General features: G+C 39.5%; 1 protein-coding gene across 5 annotated transcripts in view; it reads left to right on the plus strand.

Moving 5' to 3' along the window:
• Positions 1 to 16339, plus strand: part of LOC126368970 (uncharacterized) — a 60817-nt gene that overhangs the window by 17360 nt on the left and 27118 nt on the right. For 3 of the 5 annotated variants that reach the window (XM_050013242.1, XM_050013240.1, XM_050013239.1), the window contains exons 1-4: positions 3075 to 3600; positions 6510 to 6631; positions 13945 to 14127; positions 15238 to 15423. In XM_050013242.1, the coding sequence (XP_049869199.1) occupies positions 3446 to 3600; positions 6510 to 6631; positions 13945 to 14127; positions 15238 to 15423 (646 nt within the window). In that variant the 5' untranslated portion in view covers positions 3075 to 3445. Of the gene's footprint in view, positions 1 to 3074; positions 3601 to 6509; positions 6632 to 13944; positions 14128 to 15237; positions 15424 to 15975; positions 16166 to 16339 lie in introns of those variants that run through there. The other 2 variants (XM_050013238.1, XM_050013243.1) reach the window with 2 other exon arrangements.

Here is a 16339-nt window from a genome sequence, read left to right on the forward strand (position 1 = left end):
AGGTCGCTTACCTCCGAAAATGCATTTCTCGGGAATGTTAGCTATCGTGCGGGTTGTAAGGTGGAGTACCAACCTCATCAACCCTGGTTTCAGAGTTACTATTGAGCCGCCAAAGGCCCCTGACATGGCTCGTGTAACGACTACTTACTTACATCGGTTAGTAGTAACCGGGACCAACGGCTTAACGTGCCTTCCGAAAGACGGATCATCTTACTTTCGGACAATCTGGTGATCGCATTATTAGTGATGATTGGATGTACGCGTATTATAACAATGCAAGTTGCCACTATCTATAACAAATTATGATAAAATCATGTCGCAGATGTTTATACTTGTCGCGGTCGGATTTCCTAGATTTGCATTGCTGTAATCTGCAATTGTAATTGTAATGTCAGCAATTAAAACAAACAGTCCCATATCTGTAAGTATATCTGTGTTTGTATAAATAAAGCATTGTAATGGTCGCTTTATCGATTCTTTTGTCTATTTGAGCCTGATCGATTGGCAGTATAGAATAAACATAGGTTGCAGTTTGTTACGTAGCATGTTTCGAGAGATATCTCTTTCACAATGAGCGATCTAATTTAAGCAAATAAGCGTGAGCGATAAATATTTTTTTTTATTCAATATTGCTTTTCCACATTGCGAATTGACTTTTACATGCTTGAGCAATTGCTTTGATGTGTCCCCTCCGCTGTCTTTATTCATGCTTCGTTAAAGAAAGGAAGAAAGTTAATTTGTTAGCTTACACAAGTAATTGTAGGGTAAGTATGTGTTCAGTTGCGTTAACTCCGGTATTATTTAAAATACTCCACGTTAGAGGACTTGTCTTTTGCAGCAAGATGGGCTGTCGTTTGCATGGATGTTTGGAGGATTATAATATGGAAGACCAAACGAACATAGAGCTAAAGCTTGCTTAGACCCAGAGCATATTTTTGTTGAATTCTTCCTGCGGATGAATGCTCGTCTCTATCCGTCTTAAGGCGCGAGCCCACCGCGATGCACGGAGATGCTACGCACGTGTATTCATCTTCGTTTTTAACCCCCGCCGCAAAAACGACGGGGTGTTATACGTTTGACGTGTCTGTGTAAACGTGTATGTGGTCTGTCTGTGGCATCGTAGCTCCCAAACGGATCATCCGATTTTAATGCGGCTTTTTTGTTTGAAAGGTATATCAGTCGCGAGTGTTCTTAGCTATGTTTGGTGGAAATACGTTCAGGTATTCAAAGTCATCAGGTCGTTTGTTAAGTGTGGTAGGAATGTTACACGCTCAGTTTGCTTGCAAGCATATGTGGGATAAGTTATTTTTTGCCTTTTATAGGGTTTAGCATTTTTAACCTTTTGTCATAATAATGGAGTACTTCTTTTGGTCGGGGGTTTTTTTAATTTTTTTTTCTTTTTAATTTTTTTTTGTAAGAAACTATATGGTTGTGTCCACAGCAACGCGCTGAGAGGCTACTATATACATATATATAGAGGCTATAAGAAAATGACAGATATAACTTAACATAAAATAAGATGGTGTTTACAGGAATTAGCACCATTATCATTCACAGCGTGCGCCGCGGTGGGCCCGCGCCTTTAAGTATAGCATGAGCTTTCATTTGGTCTAAATCCACCTTACACCGTGGTCTAACGATTTTATTCTAAGTAGTTCTATCTATTCATTACCTATTGATGGGCTGGACACTTGGCAAGACAGCAAAACAACAGATGGACTAAGGCTGTTACTGAATGGTGCGAGGTATGATATGCGATATCGAGGCAGACCACCAGCCCGGTGGTCGCATGACATTGTGAGGTATGCCGAAAAGCAATGGATGATACTTGCACAGGACCGGAAAGGATGGCGTGAAAGAGAGAAGGCCTATACCTAGCAATGAGTGGATACAGGCTGAGTAGATAGATAGTAGAGTGCTATTAAAATAGCGGAGTGGGTGGGAGAGTGGGTGGGTGGGTGAGTGGGTAGGTGATTGTATGGGTGAGTGGGTGGATACAGACTGAGTAGCAGTTCTATTTATTCTAATTCTTTGTGTTTCTTTTTTCAAGTGACTTAATGATGATTTGCCGCATATAGCATTAACTTCTTGGCCGGACAAATGGGCTGAGGCCTCTCACCCGGTGTTCTTTGTTGGTTAAGTGGAATTGGTGATATAAAAGAGCGATAATAATTCATCATCAACAACCCATTAACGTCCCTACTGCTGGGGCACGGGCTTTCCCTATGGATGGATAGGGAGATCGGGCCTTAAACCATCACGCGGGCCCAGTGCGGATTGATGGTTAGCAACGACTACTAATGCAGCCGGGACCAACGGCTTAACGTGCCTTCCGAAGCACGGAGGAACTTTTTTTTGTGGTCACCCATCCTATGACCGGCCTTTGCGAAAGTTACTTAACTTCAACAATCGCAGACCGAGCGTGTTTACCGCTGCGCCACCGAGCTCCTTCGATAATAATTATAAGAAAATAATGCTGGTAGTATTGGTTATTTGGTCTAAACCCACCTTTACACGGAACTAAATAATCTAAGGCTAGTTTTATTACTCTACGAATCATATTTGTTTTTGTTTTTTCAGGTAGAATCAAAATCAGTTAATACCTAGCATACTTGCATAATAAAAATTTATGACTCTAGCCATAAATCGGTAAAAATGTTGACTGATTAGAAATAAAAAGATAATAAAGATTTAATGATAATTTTACGATAAATTTTATTTATTTGTCTCTACATTTTATTAGGTAGTTTCCATTTAGTCAAATTAGTTATTTTTTACTAAATCACGACGAACAATTCTTTTTAATTTGCGTTGAAACTTAAAATTATTGCTAACTAAATTTCCCAATCCAATCTACATTTCTAACATAAAAGCAGAAACTAAAACCGAACTATATGATCTATTGTTGACAGACACAATGGAAACAAACATTGGTACTAAACAATAATTTAGTGTTGCATAACAAACAATGGTATAACAGTGATCGCATAGATGACAGGTGTCTTAATGTTTATAATAATAAGTATCATAATGTTTCAACCTTTGGCAAGGTTGATCAGTTCAGTACGAATCTTTCCACTATCCAGTGCAATTATATCTTTATATCACTCCAATGTTGACCTGTGAAAGACAATTTTTGAATATATTCCATTACTAAACTGAATTTAATAAAGTGACAAACAAAAACTTCAAAACATAAAGCATTTTTATGAGCAACTTTATTTACAAAAGTTCGATGAATTAAGAGACCTTTCCGCGAGTGATACATTCTGTTTAGTTGAATTAGTTTAGTTTTAGATTTGTTACTAAAATTGGTTTCTAAAATAAGTCTATTTTGGCACTAAACGTAAGAACTTCTATTTTGGTCAATTGAGATCCTAATGAGTAAATAGACTTAAAAACCGGGATAATTTTTTTTTAATCTGCTATTAAATGCTAATAAATTATGAATATATTATATTTTCTGCCCATGATTTTGATAATCGAAGTGAATGGCCACGCTAACACGAAGTATGAAGAAATAATAGATGTAATTGATCTTTCTCATCCAACGACTCTCAGTATCCTAGCCGAGTTCTACGGGGCGGTGGAAAAGAGATGGTAAGTTTCTTCTACAAATGTTAAACTTTTATTTACACCATAAACAAAACAGTTATATAACAAAAATATTAGAAAAATATGAAACAAAACAAATAAAATTAAAATAAAACTAAAACAAATAAACAGAAAATAAAATAAATTATGTACACTTAAACTAAACTATATTAATTAAGAAGCCCGCCTCGAATCGTACCTGGTGCAAATGTACCCATAATGCTGGCTGCGTTTCCGCGTTGAACAGCCAGCGATATGCGTTGCACCAGATACGATTCTGAGCGGGGATCCGCTCCACTATTTCTGAGGCGCCGCCCCAACTCGCGCACAAAGCTCCTGGCTTCAGCGCACCATACCCCACTCACCTCCACCGCGAAGGGAATGAAAATATATGTTTCTTCTTACTTCTCGGTCTAATTGACCCTATGGTCATGCTATGTCGCCCATTGGTTGGTCTAACAGATAGCTCTGTGAGTACGTGCAAGTTGGAATAATATAATTACCTCTATAATTATATTTGTTAAATAGTTTTTAGATTATACACCTATTATATAATTTCATTCGTGTCTTTTTCCTTGTATACAGGATGTTAGTGACATCGTAACGAATACTCAGGGGGATGATTCAGACCATGATTCTGAGTTAATATCAGGTGGAATGTTTCGTCGCAAAATTCATATTTTTTTTAGTTTTTTAAAATTATTTTCAATTCTATATTTTTGCGATGGAAAATTCCACTTGACATTAACTCAGAATAATCAGATGAATCATCCCCTTCAGTATTCGTTACGATGTCACTTACACGCCGCACAAGTACATACGGTAGCCATACAAGTAGGTATGGGTGTTAGTGACACCGTAACGAATACTGAGGGGGATGGTTCAGACAATGATTCTGAGTTGATATCAAGTGGAATTTTCAGTCTGAATATTCATGAAATTTTTTGTGTTGTTTTTGATTATTTTCAGTTCCATACTTTTGCGACGAAAAATTCCACTTGATATCGTCTCAGAATCATGTCCTCAATCACCCCTCAAAGTTTTCGTTACGATGTCACTAACACCCTGTATATTATGTCCGTTATCATAATTTTACTATTAATTTACCCTAAATGAATGCTTGTATCGACAATTTAGTAACACTTATACAACATAAGCTCGATAACATAAGCTCACGACTATATCCCAATTGGGGTAGTCAGAGTACATGCATCGCAAGATCACCTAAGTACCCACACTCCAGCCTTTTGCGTATTATTTTATCACGATAGTCGATTTCTACAATATATTTTATGTATTATGTAAATCATCAATATCAGCCGTACGACGCCCACTGCAGGGCATAGGCCTCCCCCAAGGATCTCCACGATGATCGGTCCTGCGCCGCCCGCATCCAGCGGCTTCCCGCGACCTTCACCAGATCGTCGGTATATATTTACATACCTACGTATTATTATGCTAGACGACCTCCATGGTCCAGTGCTCGAGTGTTGGACTCGCAAACCGGAGGTCCGTGTTTCGATTCCCGGTGGGGACATATCACAAAAAATACTTTATGGTCCCTAGTTTGGTTAAGGTCAGATTGTCCGAAGGTAAGATGATCCGTGCTTCGGAAGGCACGTTAAGCCGTTGGTCCCGGTTATTACTTACTGATATAAGTAAGTAGTCGTTACATAAGCCATGTCAGGGGCCTTTGGCGGCTCAATAGTAACCTTGACACCAGGGTTGATGAGGTTGGTACTCCACCTCGCAACCCACACGGTAGAAGAACAATTATGCTAGATATACATTATAGAACATTCTAAACGTTTCTTTTAATTCCTGAACAGTACAATACAAATACACTTTATTGCACTAAAATAAAAAGAAATAATTTTATAAAAAGACACATGCGTTGAATAAGATTATCTCGCCAGAAATCTAATCTACAAACAATATATTTAATGAATACAAACTTATTATGATATTATCTAACTACTTAATGCCGTCTGGTTTACTGATAACAGTAAAATGCGACATTCAGCTTTGCGTGGTTCTGTATTCAATGGATGGGGAACTCCCTTTTACATACATGTCTAATGTGGTAAGAAGAGCCACAGGTAATCGAAAGGTTTTCTGACATGATAATGACCTACTGCCACCGATCAATTTGCCTACGTTCGACGGGGACACTAAAAATTGGCCAACATTTTTTTAATGTTTCACCAACGCAGTTTTTCCATTGTTGTTGATCACTGACTGCTGCCCTCTGTCAGTTTCCAGATTACAGTCCCTGTGACTTACCTCTTCCGTCCTACATTGCCGTACTGATGGCTCCCATCTCCGCCTCTGCAACCGTTGAGGTCTTCATCCGTATCCCCAGGCAAGGGTTCCCCGTAGGTCTGGGTCCCTATCCGAACTCGGCCACCATCTTACTCCGGCCTACTGAAGTAAGAGGCGCCACCCCCGCGGCTAGGATGCGCCGAACAGGAATTTCCCCAGTAGGGGGCAGAGAAAATGACTGTCCTCCCTGGGGCCGAGTTAATGGTCTTGTATGACACCAAAACCAAAGGCAATAATACCATATACCATCAATAAGGCGGTTATCACACGACGCGGTCGCAGCCAGCAAGCAGGCAATGTAGGATGGAAGAGGCGAGTCACAGGGACTGTAACCTGGAAACTGACAGAGGCAGCAGTAACTGTCAGTACTATTCAGAGGCGGAGGAAAGGAATCCTAGTACGGCTTTGAAATAAGACTACTCTGGGCACCATCCCACTCGCGTCAGACAGCGTACTGCAGGGCAGAAGGCAAGAGGAGAAACCACTGCTCTATTTTTCCCTAAAAAGTAGCATGGAGGATGCTACACCGACAAGAGCGTGGCTCTTAAATTACTGATGATGGTATTACCTATTAATGTGGTGGTATTTTTCAGGAAGATCTGCATGAACTGCGGCATCGCCGGCCTGGGCACGGCGATGCACCTGGAGCACGAAGTGTCCTCCAGCAACTCCATGTACCCGGCAGTCATACCCACCGAGTATCTCATCACCAGGTGTAAGTACTCACTGTTACATATTCGGTGGAAATGCAGGCTTTATTATCATACATATACAGCCTATAGACGTCCCACTGCTGGGCACAGGCTCTCAAACAACCGGAGGTGGTATGGAGCATACACCATCACGCTGCTCCACCTGAGACTGTCCTTTGTTTGGTAAGGACATTGCAGGCTTGAATCGCCTGATTGTCCGAAAAAGTAAGATGATTCCGTGCTTGTACCATAGAATTATTAAGCACGGGAAATTGCTATAAAAACAAATCATTTGATTAAGTATCTAAACCACTTTATATTTGCTTGTGTTCTGGTCACCCTACAGAATCGGTTTGCCCTAGCATGGCCGGGCAAATCATCAAATGTTATGCTTTGACAGGCAAATCACGAAATGCTAGCAGATCTCGGTAGGCACATTTTCTACTATTGGACCACGACATTATTATATATCATGTTGGAAAGGACATAATCGCATAGTCGAGATAAGCAGCTCATAGAATTTTACAAAAATAAAGAAAAATAAATCAATCATTAAACAATTGCCTATCGATCGACTGAATGAGACACGTGTTGCATGTTTGCAAATTGATTTCGATAAACAATATCTATACTTACGTTTCGTACGATCGGCAACATAAGTAGTAAAACATGTAGGCTAGTATGTATGATTACCGTATTGCAAGCAATGATTAGATGTATTATCATGGCGGGTTAGACTTTCCTTACCCATTGTAACTAATCCAAATAAAATATCTAAAATTATGCAAATTTTAAATTATCGGATGTCCGATACACTTTGTTTATATATTATCATTAGGGAAGTTTACAATTAAAATAATTGCTTATCATTATTATTATAATAATATTATAATTTATTATTTATTTATTTTGAGGAAGACTTACGGCCATATACATTTTCTAAAATAATAACCAGACAATAACTAAAGGCTAATTACAAGTCTCCACCTAATAATTTAATCAACTTTATAATATACTTAGTCAAATTATATTAGCACATAACGACCTCCGTGGTCCAGTGGTTTGTGCGTTTGGCTCACTATCCGGAGGTTCAGAGTTCAAATCCCGGTGGGGACACATAATGAAAATCACTTAGTGATCCTTAGTTTGGTTATTGGACATTACAAGCTGATCACCTGATTGTCCGAAAGAAAGATGATCCGTGCTTCGGAAGGCACGTTAAGCCGTTGGTCCAGGTTACTACTTAGTTGTAAGTTAGTAGTCGTTACATGAGCATTGTCAGGCGCCTTTGGCGGCTCAATAGTAACCCTGACACCAGGGTTGATGGGCTTGGTAATCCACCTCACACCCACACGATAGAAGAAGACCTAGAACTATTTATTATACATCGTGTTGGAAAGGACACAACACTCGTAACGTCCCTCTTCGTTAGTAACAAGATACATACTTGTGAATTGTCATGATGTCCAATGAATTATTTATCAGCTGTGGAGCGGAGCTCGGTGGCGCAGCGGTTAACGCGCTCGGCCTGCGATTGTTGAAGTAAAGCAACTTTCGCAAAGGCCGGTCATAGGATGGGTGACCACAAAAAAAAGTTTTCATCTCGAGCTCCTCCGTGCTTCGGAAGGCACGTTGGTCCCGGCTGCATTAGCAGTCGTTAATAACCACCAATCCGCATTGGGCCCGCGTGGTGGTTTAAGGCCCGATCTCCCTATCCATCCATAGGGAAGGCCCGTGCCCCAGCAGTGGGGACGTTAATGGGCTGGTGATGATGATGACGATGTAACGCCTGCCGCGTTTTACTACTGAGTGTAATTGCTCTTGTTTTTCTGTTAGGAACTATCAAAAAGTTATCATTGAAAACACTTAAAAACTACTGCTTAAAACTAAAATATTATTACATAAATAAACATATACTAATTAATTTAACAAAACATATCTATTTACAAAATAATTCCGTTAATATTGTACGACTTTAATAATTATCACATTGCGTAGGTAGCCGTACCTACATTCCACAGCCGAGCCGTTACTCTTCCGGTCGGATGTTCGACACAATCCTTCTGCCTTTGTAGCGAGAACACCTCGATTACTCGTATATTTTTTAAATACGTTTTTTTACTAATTTTGTCTACGATATAATAATTTATAGTGTTGTGTTATCCCCATTAATTGGGTAAGTGTAGCAATTACTATTTTTATTAGTTTAAATATCAACGTAGACTAGTACATGCTTTCTTTGTTCATTGCATGACTGTCATTTTTCATAATCATCGTGTAAATGTATTTTCACGCTTTAGTGCTTATTTTATATCATAATTAGCAATCTTTTATGTTCAAAACAACATTTAAATTGTCAATTTTTCTAAATTAATTCTACTTAACCAACTTAAAGTTATCTTTGTACCTAAGTACTTTCCTTGTTTAAATAATTCTTAAATGGAACAATAATAATGTACAAAATACGTTTAATATCGTTACTATTAAAATTATTCAGCTTAAAATATTCAATTTTACTATTTTGTTAGATAGTTTTTTAAAACAACTACCTACCATAAATTTATCTTGTTCTTTGTTCTTTTTCTAAATTTATTTTGCTAAATTCACTTTTATTGTGTGTAATTTGCTGACAGCCACATCTTAGATTGCTAAGCTTGCTTGCTATCCACTTCCCATCTTCAATCAAGCTAAGGAATCGGCATGTGGCAGTCAGACTGGGAATTCGGACAATTCTTGAAATGACTAATTCCGGTTTCCAGGGTTCACCCTTCGAGTTCTACAACCGCAGGACCCACTACCGGTCCTGTACTTACCTCTACCGCTTCACCTTTCGGGTTCTACAACCCGCTGGATCCACTTTCGGTCCTGTACTTACCCCACCGTTTCTGCTGCCCTGCTGCGCGCGCCGGTGTACCCCGTGTCGTCGTGGGAAGAGTTACAGGGAAGTGGTAGTTTTCCTACTGCACCAAGGGTGCTCAGCCAGTATCAAATTACCTGCGACCCAGAGATCCGATCTATGTACTTGCTAGGGATTTAATGTCAATAAACTTGGTTTTATTTCTATATACCGTTTTATTTACCCTAGTAAGTACAACCTATTTGATTCGCGAGATAAGAAAGCGACAATGGCGCCCAACTAAGGAAATACTGAGCTGAGTATCCTTTTTGCTGGTTTTGGCATTTTTGGTCATCTTTGGTGTTGGTCTGATTATTTTGTCTAGCTCTAAGTGAATTGTAATTGCAACTTTTGTGTGCTGTGGTTGCTTTGTGGGAATACCTTACTATTTCTCTTTCAAGGTGATTGCATACAATTAAAAACACAAAATCGAACCTACCACATCGCACAGAAGGAAAACTTTGATTTTGCACTGCCAACCTCTGTCTATCCCTGTGTTTTAATTGTTGTGTACTTTTGATAGTAGCGTTTGTTTTCTTGTTATTTTCCTTCTGCCGTTTGTTGTGTTTTAGTTATTAAGACTTCAGGTACTTGCAACACTTACTCAAAAAAATAACTATTCAACTAAACTAATTACAATTTAAACATAAAGTAATAGAGATGTCTCGTCCAATTAAATATCTATCACTTCAGAAAGATGAACTCCTTTATGAAGAGGTACATGGCATGTCAAGGATATTAAACTTACAAACTATTCTAAATAATTATATCTAAACTTAATAAACAAAAAATTACCTAACTAAAATAAAACTTTCTATATTTATACAACTTCCTTGCTGGGATGGAAGTGAGAGAAAAACATAGAATCCCCCAGCTGCTTACTAATTCTCGAGCAGACTGTAAGAGTCAGTCAAGAGATTGATGTGTAATACCATCTAACGCCTTAGGCCTGCCAAAAACTTAAATCTTGAGCATGGCATGCGTCTTCTAATATCTTCTAATATTCTCTAAAAATACCTTAAATACTACTTTATAAAAAAAAAAAACAAAAACTACACTTACTAAAACTACCAAAACTTATACTAAAAAATCCAAAACTAGCCTAAAACAATGTCTTACTTACTAAAACTACCTACCGTCTTAAATATATTTACTTATATATAGTATTTCTAATTTTTCTTTTTTACAAAAAAAAATATTGAATCTCCAGGCCCTACCCCTAGGACATTCTAATTATTTTATCTTCGGCCCTACCCCGAAGATAAGAAAATTATACTATAAAAAGAAAAAAACGGTTACCTTAAATCTCCTATTGATTACGTGTGAGTACTAAGCTGCGGTTAAAAGTCTAGTACTCTTTTTGGAAAGGACGCAGTCACTTAAAACTAAATAAGATAACTGTTTGTGTGTGAAAGGGATGAAAGAAAGTAGGGGGGTGAATGGAAGGGTTGAAATGAATGTGTACCACGTAATTTTTAGAATGGTCAATAGTAAGAAGGACAGACTAGGTTACATTTTAGTCAGCGGATTTTCTTAGCGAAAATCCTACCCAAAAAAGGGGGGTATGTAACGCCTGCCGCGTTTTACTACTGAGTGTAATTGCTCTTGTTTTTCTGTTAGGAACTATCAAAAAGTTATCATTGAAAACACTTAAAAACTACTGCTTAAAACTAAAATATTATTACATAAATAAACATATACTAATTAATTTAACAAAACATATCTATTTACAAAATAATTCCGTTAATATTGTACGACTTTAATAATTATCACATTGCGTAGGTAGCCGTACCTACATTCCACAGCCGAGCCGTTACTCTTCCGGTCGGATGTTCGACACAATCCTTCTGCCTTTGTAGCGAGAACACCTCGATTACTCGTATATTTTTTAAATACGTTTTTTTACTAATTTTGTCTACGATATAATAATTTATAGTGTTGTGTTATCCCCATTAATTGGGTAAGTGTAGCAATTACTATTTTTATTAGTTTAAATATCAACGTAGACTAGTACATGCTTTCTTTGTTCATTGCATGACTGTCATTTTTCATAATCATCGTGTAAATGTATTTTCACGCTTTAGTGCTTATTTTATATCATAATTAGCAATCTTTTATGTTCAAAACAACATTTAAATTGTCAATTTTTCTAAATTAATTCTACTTAACCAACTTAAAGTTATCTTTGTACCTAAGTACTTTCCTTGTTTAAATAATTCTTAAATGGAACAATAATAATGTACAAAATACGTTTAATATCGTTACTATTAAAATTATTCAGCTTAAAATATTCAATTTTACTATTTTGTTAGATAGTTTTTTAAAACAACTACCTACCATAAATTTATCTTGTTCTTTGTTCTTTTTCTAAATTTATTTTGCTAAATTCACTTTTATTGTGTGTAATTTGCTGACAGCCACATCTTAGATTGCTAAGCTTGCTTGCTATCCACTTCCCATCTTCAATCAAGCTAAGGAATCGGCATGTGGCAGTCAGACTGGGAATTCGGACAATTCTTGAAATGACTAATTCCGGTTTCCAGGGTTCACCCTTCGAGTTCTACAACCGCAGGACCCACTACCGGTCCTGTACTTACCTCTACCGCTTCACCTTTCGGGTTCTACAACCCGCTGGATCCACTTTCGGTCCTGTACTTACCCCACCGTTTCTGCTGCCCTGCTGCGCGCGCCGGTGTACCCCGTGTCGTCGTGGGAAGAGTTACAGGGAAGTGGTAGTTTTCCTACTGCACCAAGGGTGCTCAGCCAGTATCAAATTACCTGCGACCCAGAGATCCGATCTATGTACTTGCTAGGGATTTAATGTCAATAAACTTGGTTTTATTTCTATATACCGTTTTATTTACCCTAGTAAGTACAACCTATTTGATTCGCGTGATAGAAGCGACAACGATGATGATCTTTGACGCACGTATGTTAATGAGCAGATTATTAAAACCAGCTTCAGCTGCTTTCGCTATCATGATCAAAACGTTCACCTAGAGATATCAATAAACATGTCCAACCCCATTGTGACTACGGGCGTGAAGTAAGATGTAGTGGAGCTTCAAGTTTAAGTCGTACATATATACATAACTTCGCGCCTATTTCCCACCGGGGTAAGCAGAGACTAAGATCCTGATCCTGACACACTTGCTTCCTCAACATTCATCAATCCCTTCATACACGCCGGTTCATAGTAGATCGTACTAAACCTTTTCTAAGGACATCTCCAATTTGGTCAATGTAAGTCCTTCTAGGTCTTCCTCTGCCAGCCCTACCATCAACTACGTCATAACCCTAACTAGCTCATACATTTTCACCAACCCGTACTGAATAGAGTAAAGAATACAATATAAATTGTTTATTTTATTGTTTATTGTTTACAAAGACAAGACAATAACATCACTTAATTTTTTTTACAAAACAATTACAAAAAGCATAGGAGGATGTTCATTGGAACGATCGTAAGGTGGTGGTGGACGTCCTGTGATAAAAGGGCCTCACTCAGTACAAGTCGCGGCGTGAACCACGACGCTGGTATTATGTGGACCCTGCTGGGGCAGCTGGGGCTACTGTAGCAGCGTGGTTGAAGATCCATACCTCCTCCGGTTGATTGAAGGGAGGCCTGTGCCCAGCAGTGGGTCATAATATAAGGCTATTTTATGTTACGTATGTGATCACAGGAATTCCGGAAGAGACAAGCAAATAATGTTGTCAGCACGGTGTCAGTTTTAATAGAGAATAATAATATTATCTTTACATACGGTTTAAGAAATTTATTTCTCCAAAAGAATACAATTCACTTAACTAGAGAAATACAATATACCTTAAATTAAAATTATGTTAGTGAGTAACGGATGGACGCGTAAATGCTATAAGTGTAAATAATTATTAAGTTTACACTAACTTAGAAAATCACTATGAGACAAACGAAATGTGCTAAAATAAACCCAACATTCTAGTATTTTATAATAAAGTTAACAATTTCTAATGTCGGTAGTTCCTAAACTAGCCGGTTACCCTAAATTATCCACTGGCTGGGCTGCACAGCAACAGGTTGAATTAAGTATTGACTTTGACGACACTTTTTTTACATAGACCACCATACACCGGGCGGCGCTCGGGCGCCTTCGGAAAATAAACTAGCGACATCTATTATAGAGTAGGTTCTAAATACATTGGTACTCCTTCGAAACCCCATACTAACTAGCGCCATCTATCATACAGTAGCAGGTTACCATTAGGAAGGTTTCCTTCATTCAATGACAGATGGCGTTGCTCGTAGTTCCACTACTCGCGGCTAGGTGGCGCTACATGTCATACAGCAGGGAAAAAATGTCTTGTGACATTATGTCATTATGTATGTCAGTTTAAGCCCTATAGAGGGCGCCACGTTGAATTTATGATTGAGTTTACCTACCCATTTTTTTTTGTTCCCAGTGGCAGTGATCGACGTCAGTACCCTTGTCAAACTTAACTCAAACCTGGTGCTAAGCCTGGAGGTGGCTCTACAATGGCCGGTGCTCCGCGCGGACCCTAAGGAACCGACCTTGCTGCTCTTCAAGTTCGGCTGGAAGGCCCACGGCGGGAAGACGGCCCGGACTTGCGTCTGTAAGATACCTGGTGAGCGACAGCACTGATTTAATTATTACTTGGTGTTTTTTTATGAGAAGTTCTAGCCTGTAATACAATAAAGGCTCATGAGAACCAGCATTCTATCAACGAGTCACAATACACTATGGCACTATACGATGAGATAGTCCGTGGAGAAAATTGCCTAAATAATTAGTCCATATACCATGGACTTCACCTCAATGAGCGATAGTGATGATGATGATGGTTGTGAAGAAAATATAATTTAAGACAGGAAAATTGTGGTGTTCTAATACATAGGTAGAGGTAGGTACATATAAACGTTCGTGCGCACTACCATACCATACTATCATACCAGGACCGTAGGTATCCGTCCCGGCATAAGCAAAAAAATATTCTTTGTATGAATTTGTATGGCGTAACGCCCACTAGACGGTTCCGTCACCGACCAACACCGTAGCGTGCGATGCACGGACCGGCCAGAGTTCCCGGTACATACGGGGATAGAACGGGGTTGCTCCGTTGCAGTGGGCGTAGTTAGCGTTCGGCACGCGCGCCGGTCCGTGGCTGACACTGACCTAGCATGATACGGTGTAGTGGGCACAGACCTTTAGGCCCAGGTTGCTCTATGGTACGGTCACGAGCATTAATATGTATACACTTTGGTACCATGTCACATTAACTTTTTTGCCAATTGAACTCTCACTATTTGTCAAATATGTTACTGCGACAGGGTTCTAAAGTGGGTACAAGATGTTGCTCATAACTGTACGTAGGTTATGATTAGGTACAAATTAGGTATATATTTTTTCTTAAAACCATACAACTTTGAACTTTTACGCGCTTACCACGCCCGCTAGCGCCGTTAAACTCTGGTTATGATTTTTTTTGAAGATATTTCCGATGGTTCGATTTTCTGATGAGAAGTGTACTTACGACACCTTCCTAAGAGGCGCCTGGACGGTTGGTACCAACAGAGATTAGGGAATAGTTACTATGTATATGAACCGCTATATCGCGCCCTTACACACATACGCGAGTTGCGAGCTTAGACCACGGTAAGGTTCCCAACTCGCGCTTCCGTCGCGGACCTATTTCTGTGTGGAAACTGCTTAAAATACTTAGATCATTCTTCCTCAGGTATAAGCTTCGAGCTAGCAGAATGGATAGCGGGTAACCTGACGCATGTAGTAGGCGTGGCCACCGACACACCCACTTTGGAGTCGGAGCAGACCAGAGAGTTCAACACAAAGACCATCGCCAACATCCTGGGAAAGAGTGGCGTCTATATGATCGAGAATGTCAATATTCGGAGGAGCTTGCCTGGTAGGTGTTCATTTTAAGCATTTACTAAGTACCTATCTTTGTCTTATCGTGTGGGTTGTGAGTTGGAATACCAACCTCATCGATCCTGGTGTCAGGGTTTATGATTGAGCAGCCAAAGGCCCGCCCTGACATGACTCATGTAACGATTACTCGCATCAGTAAATAGTAACCGGGACCAACTGCTTTAACGTCGCGTCCGCCACGGATCATCTTACTTTCGGACAATCAGGTGATCAGCGATATATCCCCACCGAGATTCGAACCCGAGGCCTCCGGATCGTGAGTCCAACGCACAACCACTGGACCACAGGCCGTTAGTAGTATCTTTGTTACGTGTTTGGAATTCAATAGTATTCCCGGTCGTGTCAATTTAGGGAAAAAATTTAATGGAATGCATCCGACATACATACATAAACGTTCTGGAATTCCATTTGCTTCGATCCGTACACACTGTACTGTTAGCATTCTAAACTCAACAACGCCATCTATGTGATTTTCAAAGAACTTCATCTGGAAAGTCCCTCATTGTCAGTCGAATTGTTCAATTTCCAGAACGTGGATGCATGGCGATAGCAATGCCCCTGAAGCTGCAGCATGCGAGCTACGTACCCAGCCGGTTGACAGCATTCTGCCCCTTCCAGCACATCGGACACCAAGTGGTCCTGTCCCTCAGCTTCACTGAGTCCTCCAAGCTATTCCACAGCCGTAACAACGAAGTCGACCTCAACGATATTATGAATATGTAAAAAGCCCTGTAATCTATGAGGGTGGGCAGAGCATCCGATTCAATTAACCACTACTTAACAGCCACGCTCGGAATTGCATTAATTACTCTTTTATCTTATTATATATGCGTAGATAAACTACTATATGCATGGCCTTTAACGATTGTAATTAGCCCCCGCGGCAGAACAAC

Source organism: Pectinophora gossypiella, chromosome 8 (genome assembly GCF_024362695.1).
Source record: "Pectinophora gossypiella chromosome 8, ilPecGoss1.1, whole genome shotgun sequence".
Taxonomy (NCBI): domain Eukaryota; kingdom Metazoa; phylum Arthropoda; class Insecta; order Lepidoptera; family Gelechiidae; genus Pectinophora; species Pectinophora gossypiella.